Here is an 8,686-nt window from a genome sequence, read left to right as displayed (position 1 = left end):
GGAATAATTGTGGTGTGATGAAGAAGAGTAAGAGTAAATGTTTACACTTTAAACAAAACAGCTTTCACTTTGCAAATGGGTTACCCAGGTTTAGCTCAGTAGGGTCAATATTAATTTTTAATATCTAATCTCATTTGACAGTGTATTTAAAGAGAGAGAGGATATTAGCTGGGGGGAAACGGACTAAGGAAATAACATGGAGCACCTTATTACTCAGGCTGCTATCCGGATAAACACCACAGGAACATCTTAAGGAAACTGTACCTGTTCCCACATAACAGCCTCCACACGCCACACCACCGCAAAACTAAACACAGTTCACGGATTTATTTGGAAATGGGTCACGTATAATGTATTATTTCTTTCCACATATTGGAGTGGATCTAATTGTTTACTAATTACTTGTACGTAAGCTTAGATTTTTGTAGCCTATTATCTCAATAGACGTCGACACGCCCACGCCCACACGCGGCTCATAGGTGAACTGTTCACAAACGAGTAAGGTCACATTCCTTTCCCCATAAGGAACAAGGAAACCTGTCAGGTCGCAGGGATTCCTTTAACTGAATCCACGGGGTTTCATTGGTTGGCAGTTTCACGTAACCCTTCTGACTTCAGCTACATTCTTTCACTTTAAACCTTGAGTGCGTGGTTTTAATTTCCTTTAATCGAGAGAACTGCGGGCAGGTGTACTATGAGGAGGAACTGGGGGGAACCTGCAGAGGGGATTGGAAGTATTTGCTTTCTTGTTTTTGTGAAAACATGACGACTCCGTACAAAGATGTTGGCTATATTCACATTATTCATTTTTTATAGCCTGCACTCCACAGGTAGGTCTGCATTTAAATGCTAATATCTATTTTCTTTGTTGTTACTTTGTGGCTGCTGGGTTTCTTTGTTTCCACTGTTTCCGTTAGTTTTATGGCGTTTATTCAGTTTAAGCGGACTGACTTTTATACTACAACAACGCAGCCAACGATGAGATCATTAAAGAAATTAACACAACATTTAGTTCTTCCACATTAAATACAGAAAGCGGCTGTTAGAGCTACAAACACGTGTGGTTTTGTTAACACAAAAACACACCAAATGTATTAGTCCATCTAGCTCTACTTTAAGTGTAAACTCACTTTACAGACTCAGGTTTTTCATCCTGAGATCAAAGCATAAAACACATTATTTGATCTGTGTGCAAACAGAAAATGTACTCTGGATAATCTTCCCATAGAGAATCTTTAATCAAACACTTTTATTGTGTTTGCCTACTTGAAATGATTTATAAGGAGCTAAGTGTACTATGTGAGGTGGAACAAAGTCTGAAAGGCAGTGAATCATAGTGATAGCTCACACCTTACGGTCATATGTGGACAACTAGTTGAATAGTACCATTAAACACAAGGGAAGTTTAAAGGACAGTCAGGACAACTAGAAGTTAGTGTATATTCTGATGACCGGCACCTCACCTCTTGTCTCTTTCCCCTCAGTCTCCCAGTCTGTTCCCAGCCCCATCAATGTCACCTTCTCTTCTGTAAATCTGAGGAACGTGCTGCAGTGGTTTCCAGGAGAAGGCAATTATGCAGATGAAACACTCTACACAGTGCAATATGCCATGTGAGTAAATATTTTAGAATTTAAATAAAAATTTATAGTTCCCAAGAACTAGCCTAGATGCAGTCCCAAAGGGATTTATTAGCAACAAAAAAAAGTTCCAGCAAGGCTAAAAGAAATAAAATGCAACAAGATCTCAAAATCAGTCTGCTTTGTTTAAGTTAATTTTCTTTATTGACTGTGACTTTAAGCAAACTCTGCTCAACCTGTGCAAAAGTTCACCTCTGAATGTGTGGGTCTTTGTCTTTTCCAGCTATGGAGACAGAATTCAAGGTAAGAAGGGGAAACGGGTGAACTGGAAGGCAGTGCAGCACTGTACAGAAATAGTGCGGACGTGGTGTGATCTGACCAGTGAGATGTGGGATGAGAAACAGAGTTACTATGCCAAAGTTCGTGCTGTGGAGAGGGGAGCATCTTCCAAATGGGCTATCACATCCAGGAGATTTGAGCCAAAGATAGACAGTAAGTTAAAGAAACAAAAGCATTACATCATATTTAACATGTTTACACTTTAAACAATAGAAGTTTGTCCAACTTTGTAGCTACTTTGGGGCCCCCACTGCTTTCTGTGGAAATTGAAAACAACAGTGCCACCATCACTATGAAGGGACCGATGAGGTATCCATCAAACAACCACACCCCAGCGCTTTCCATGGCGACACTCTACCCCGAGATGACTTACAACCTCTCTGTTCGCAACACCCGTCAGAACCACACGGTAGGTATAAATCAAGTAGAAATATATATGACTACTGTAGCTTGACGCTGCATACTAAGAAAAGTTTTAAAATTCTAGGAAGAGGTGAAACAATCTCTATCTGATGTTGCTGCCCTGAATTGCTTTCATTTCAAAAACAGGATTGTCAGGCACAAATAAAAAGATTCATGCTAGACATTACATTGAAAACTTCCTTGTAAAGCACTGAGTCACCTACTACACCTTCATTTTTTTTGTAGTATTTTTAACTGCTTAGCTATGACGACAAACTAACCTACGCCAACAAAGCATAAACTTTTTGTTTTTTGTGCAGCAATTTTTTACAAAATTCTTTCCCACTCTCTAGCACTGCCTAATCTGTGCACTTGTTGGTTTTTAGCACCATTTCCCAGTTGTTGGCAGCGTGTACAAATACTGCCTGATGAAGTACAACATGGAATACTGCTTTTCTGCACAGTCAAAATTCCCCTCGATGCCAATCCACTGCCAGTCCTCTGCATGGCTCTGCATAACCACACCTCAAGGTACAACTCCATTGCGTGACCGTGTCTGTAAATGAGAATATTCGGCTCCCTGTTTGAAATGTAGAAAAAAATTTCAATAAACATGATATCAAAGCTGGAGAGCAATTAGTGTTTGTGCGGCAGGTGTATTGTACTTCCTTGTGTGAGCCAAATATGTCGGTCAAGGAAATGGTTCCAATTTTAGATTATTTTCTTTTCACTCACTTCACCCTCTTTCTTTTTTTCTTTTTTTCTTCTCTAGACCCTGTGATTGAGCAGCTGCAGAGTGTGATTGTGGGTATTGTTGTTCCAGCTTTGTGCATTGGTATGATCATTGCAGCTGCCTACCTTTTCCATCGCTACCTGTCTGGGAAAGACCAACACAGTCCAAATATACTGGTAATAGAAATGCATATAAACATACTGGCAATTCAATACCTAAACAGCACTTAACTTTAATTAATGTAGGTTCACCAGACTGGGCAATGCATGTTTTGTTTTTTTTTGGTTGTTTGTTGTTGTTTGTTGTTGGGTTTTTTTAATACGAATTTAACAATTCACCTTAGGGAACCACTGAAATAATTGCACTTGCAAACTGAAACTACTGCTTTGCATTTCACCTAAATGATATATCTTTGAGTAGTGTTTCAAAGGTAAATTATCAAACATTTCATACCTTTTTCCTTCCCTTCCAATTTCCAGAACCCACCTTCTTTTCACAAGTCTCCTATTTTGTTCCCTCCTGAGAGTTCCAACCTCATCCCAATCAGCCCCATTAGCCCCATTAGCCCTGAGCCACCAGGAAACTTATTCACAATGTCAGGCCTTGAACACCCCATCTACTCTCTACAAGTTGTGGATCCCCCACCCAGCTACTCACCCCAGAGGCATGAGGCTCCCTTGGATGATTTGTCCGTTGAGTACGGGGGTATCAGCATGGCTCCTCAAATCATTGTTGAAGGAGAAGAGGAAGCAAGAGGAGGGAATCAAAATGATGGAGACCGGAGAGTTGAGAGCGTTAACTCTGGTGGAGCTTACGCTCCTCAGGCTAACACTTCTTGGACATGCAAACAAACCCCCATGCAAACACATGACCAGTCATCTGCAGGTTTACAGTCTTTTCCAAGATCAGCTACATGTGGGCTCAATAAAAAGCAGGATGGACAGATTGAAAGTTTACTGGTAAGCATTCGGTTAAATCTGCAAACAATGGAGGAAGTAAAAAGGGGAGAAGAGGTGCATGGAGAGGTGATCTGGAGCACACATAGGGAGGGAGTGGCAAACAGAGGTGTGGAGGAAGGAAACAACTGTGAAAATGTGCCTTTAATCTCTGCTTATGCCCCACAGAACATTCCAAACATGTCTGCCTCCCACTCAGACCAATCTGACATCACGCTAGATGACTTTAGTGTCAATCATGAAAGAGGACTGCATGTACCTCTACTTTCAGAGAGAGGTAGAAGTGAAGAGGAGTATGTGACGAGAGCTAGGTTGAGGCTAGATAACGTTTCTGTCAGCCAAGCAAGTGACGAAGAGGAATAGAAAGAGTTAGAACACGAAAGGTGGAAACAGGGAGTGAAGTGGAGAAGGTTTTCAACAAATGGGACTTTGTTGGGATCCCCATGGATCAGTAGATGATATTCATCAGTAAAAAGCACTAACCCTGTTCTTGAAAGATAATCCAGGAAACATGGCCAGTATACAGTTTTTCAGCTCTTCAGCTCTATTCAAATGCATACAGTGTGTGATAAAAGCAGCGTTTAGTATTTAGTACTCACTTAATAATATTACCTTTATAGCTGAAAATCTACTGATATACACATGAAGAAATCATACTATGGTGAACTTTGAAGAATATGTATTTATCTTAATTACAAGATACACTGTATATTTTAATGTAATTTGTTTTGAATCTGTATTTATCCTCATGTAGCTGTCTGATAGTGACAGAAGATAATACAACATATGATCATAACCTAACATAACGAAGAAACTACACTTCATTCTGGACTGGTGTCTGACATCTCTCTCTAAGATAATCAGATGTATTGTTTGTTTGGTTTTTTTTTTTAAATAGAAAGTACAGCAAAATCCTATATAGGAAACTTTACCCGTGTGTTTTCTTTTAAGGATATGATCGCAGTGTATTGTAGATGTTGCATGACCGTACGTGTCCGTGTCCGTGTTTACTTGTAAAGGTTGAATTACAGTGGGTAGTTTTTTGTTTTTATCAGCTTGTCCATCATGCTGTTCCGAGAAAAGCATTCAACCTGCTTTTATTTAAATACTGTGGACTATACACCTTTTGCTGTTGTGTTTGTGAAACGAATCCCTCGTTTTCACCGCCAGTAACAGCAGTATCTGTTCTGTAACTGGAAATGATGATGTTAAGTGGAATGAGAAGTGTAACTACATGATCATGACAAGAGGCACTTTACTCTTTATTGCTTTATTTAATGTACAACATCTAATAATGAGTTTTATGATCTGCAGTATGTGTCCACTACCTTTGTGCCTTTGGGTTAAAAAAACTGGTTCAATCTGTGAAATCTGATTATGCCATCATATCGTCTTTTGTCGCTTCTCTGAACCTTGCAAATGTATTCCCATCTGCAGTATTAAAACATTATGGTTTTACCTTGTTCTTCTCCATTTTTGCTGTTTCTGTTCTGAGCTGAACAGAACATATTTTACACTTTGTCCTTTAGAACTTGTCAGACTTGTTTGCTGCAGTGAGTCCTGCATTCCAACACCAACAACGCGCTTCAAATAGCAGTTAAAATATGTGATCATTACAAAGTACACAAAAGGCTGTCACTGGCACTTCTGAACATTTGTGCATAAATTATACTTTGTTTTGACTTTTTTTGAAGGAAATAAGTGTGGTCTGTGTTAACGCCGTTCCTCTTTCTGTGCCCGTGCTGTTCCTGCATGAAGTTGTAACTGTCCAAAATATGTTAATTTGTAACGTCTGACTCATACGATCTCTTTGTAGCTCGATGGGACTTTCTGAGAATAAATGATTTCTTCCTGTAGAAGCTCAACCTTTGTGTTACTAAAACAACACAGAGGGGAAACAGGAACATTTAGTTTCCGATACCCACTTCTAACGTCCATTCTGCACACTGATAACATCTAAAACAAGTTGTTTCAGGTTAATGCATTTACAGAACTCAGTTTGGTGCATGAACTCTGGTTAACCGTTCATTTAAAACCATGATATTCTTGTTGTTTTATAGCTTTATATAGTTTGTTGTCCAGTTAAACCCTTGTATATTAAGAAGGCATTATGACACTGAGTACAATGCAAATGTCATAAACCCATATTTTACTCCCAATTGAACACAGCGAGCATATCAAATATTTAAACTGAGGCATTTTACGGTTTCATCAAAGCTATTAGCTTTTTAAAAATTAGATGGCAGCAACACATCACAACGTTTGGATGGGGGGCAGCAAAAAGCTAGAAAGGTAAGTGGTACTAAAAAGAAATATTTGGAAGAGCATTTTGTAACTAATTATGTTAATTGACAACAAGTCAGTCTACAAGTCAGAGGCAGAGATTCTCAAAAGGTGAGCATGGGTTTGCCCAAAAAGCTACATCTAGAAATAGTGGAATACTTTTAGAATGACGTTTCTCAGTGTGTGATTATGAAGACTTTATCTATAGTACATAATAAAGTACAATATTATCAATTTTGTTTGAGAATCTGGAGAAGTCTCTGTGCACAAGGGAGAAGAACAAAAATCAATATTGGATGACTTTGATCTCTGGGCCCTGTAGTAGCACCACATTTAAAAAAAAAAAGGCATGATACTGTAAAAGACTCAGGAACACTTCCAGAAATCAAAGGATGCTGAGATCAGGCACGCTGTTATTTGCTCTAAGCTGTTGTTCTTAGCTTGTAATCCTCCTGTTAACAGCTTGTTTATACGCAGGAAACAGGTTTGTGCGAGCTTTTATTTCAGCCTGCATCTATGCAAATAGACAGAATTGGCACCAAAGTATCTGTTCTTAAATGCACATAATATAACACAATTTTGATGTATGGTTAGACAAATGTTTCTATCTGGCCCACTCAAAGTTTGTGTACGTATGGATGTCTGTTCCCTAAATCCCCCTAGATACGTTAAACAGTCTGCAAGAAACTTACTAAATGTCTATAGAGTGTTTGGGAACTATTTTTAAACACTCATATCCTTACCGATTATATTCATTATGTAGTAGCTGTTCTCAGAATTAACTGACATTTACATGTAACTTACATGTACATTGTTGTCAGTAAATTTTGCAAAAACAGTTTTCAGTGCAGTGGCACTTTGGGGTCACGGGAATATGTGAAGAACTGTTCCCCAAAAAGTAATGCTAATAGTACCTGTAATTAATTACTTGGTTCAATGCAATGAATATGTAGCTTGCAAAGAAGGAGACATGTATGTATTTATTGTTCATTACTTATTATTCTTGGTGTTTATGAAAGCCATTTTTACCATCTGATTATATATAATTATTATATCATATAAAATAGATGTAGCTGTAGAAATAGATGTCTCTGTTTTAATACATGAGCCAAGCGAACAAGCGCCGCAGGCCTTGCAAAAACAGCCTGGGATAGGTTTAAGTGTCATTAAAGCGCTTTTGCAAAATTATATTTATAAAGTTTGAATAAAGTACAGCAATTAATTTAGCACTGCCATTGTGTTATTACACAGCATGACTTTCATTGTTTTTAGGAATAAAATAAAATAGAAATAAAAAACACAAAATCCGATATGTAATGTATTATTTTGATGTATAGTGTCATTATATAATTGTGTTATTCAGTGTATTCTGATTTTTTCTCTGCACTTCACTCTGATTACCCAGGTATAATTTCTTGACAACATGCTTTTCTTTAGATCTTTGAATATCTGTTTACCTTCGTTTGTGTGTTCTGTCACTGGATACTTGCTTTGTCCAACAGACTTTGGCACCCAACCTAAATTAAAGGGTAGTCATTTGATTACTACGTTTGCTTGTTAAGTTCTTTGGAGTCCTCGTATTCAAGTCACCTTCCTCCACCCACTGTGATAGTATTTACATGGTTTTAATTTTTGTTTTGTTTTTTACAATTCATTTTATCTTTTTGAGATTGCAGAGGTTTTGAGCTCTGTATACTTCACAAAAGACATAAATACAACCTGGCTTATTGTGTATCTCAGTGTTTAGGTTTTGCTGACACCTGTGTGTGCTTTATTTGCAGAAAGAAAAGAAATATTCAGTTGATGGAAAATGACAAAAATACTGAGGAACAATAACTCAAAGTTAGAGTGAACTTTGTAATTACAAGTTTACCCTGAAGTCACATTTTTTATTTATGGTAATGTGGTTTAGATTTAGGATGCTTATAACTTGAATTTTGTTCCAGGTGTCACAATATGTGATGAATGTTCAAAATATGTAGCTTTGAAGAAGATAAAAGGATAATTGTTAAAAGAGTAAAGGATAAAGTAAGCAAGTGTACCTTTTGCCTTGTCTTTACACTTACCGCCCCTGATCATTCAAAACATTTATCATTCTATGTCCTGATTTGAGAAGTTGGTGAAACAAAATTAAGTTCTTTCATTCACTTGTGCACTTTGTTGTTGTTCCTGTATATAAGTGATAGGAACATCAGGAAGAAGGAACATGAGACGGTGAAGACAAGTGGCAAGGCAAGGGAACTGGACGAGTAGCTTAATTGGATCCCACAACATCCAATATCTCTGACATCCAAGATCTCTCTGTCCAGAAGAGCACATTCGTAGGAAAAGTAAAGATACTGCGCAGGACCCTCAAACTCCCAGGCCCGTTTTAAACCTATATATAAAACAACAA

General features: G+C 38.0%; 1 protein-coding gene across 1 annotated transcript; it reads left to right on the top strand.

The window, feature by feature from the left end:
* Window positions 1–497: 497 nt before the first annotated feature.
* il20ra (interleukin 20 receptor, alpha) lies at window positions 498–5,467 on the top strand. Its single transcript, XM_085132971.1, has 7 exons — window positions 498–830; window positions 1,485–1,611; window positions 1,862–2,070; window positions 2,151–2,326; window positions 2,706–2,850; window positions 3,092–3,228; window positions 3,532–5,467. Exons 1-7 carry the CDS (start codon window positions 782–784, stop codon window positions 4,369–4,371), a joined length of 1,683 nt encoding a protein of 560 aa, XP_084989097.1. The 5' UTR covers window positions 498–781; the 3' UTR covers window positions 4,372–5,467.
* Window positions 5,468–8,686: the final 3,219 nt, after the last annotated feature.

The sequence above is a fragment of the Neolamprologus multifasciatus genome, chromosome 15 (assembly GCF_963576455.1).
Source record: "Neolamprologus multifasciatus chromosome 15, fNeoMul1.2, whole genome shotgun sequence".
Taxonomy (NCBI): Eukaryota; Metazoa; Chordata; class Actinopteri; order Cichliformes; family Cichlidae; genus Neolamprologus; species Neolamprologus multifasciatus.
Note: the sequence above shows the minus strand (reverse complement) of the source record. Positions and strands in the feature narration are given on the sequence as shown.

Excerpts from the sequence above, each read along its gene's own strand:
- il20ra (XM_085132971.1), top strand. The coding sequence starts at position 782 with ATGTTGGCTATATTCACATTATTCATTTTTTATAGCCTGCACTCCACA. Across the intron at positions 2,327-2,705 it reads ACACCCGTCAGAACCACACG|CACCATTTCCCAGTTGTTGG; the intron begins GTAGGTATAAAT and ends GTTGGTTTTTAG. Across the intron at positions 2,851-3,091 it reads CTGCATAACCACACCTCAAG|ACCCTGTGATTGAGCAGCTG; the intron begins GTACAACTCCAT and ends TTTCTTCTCTAG.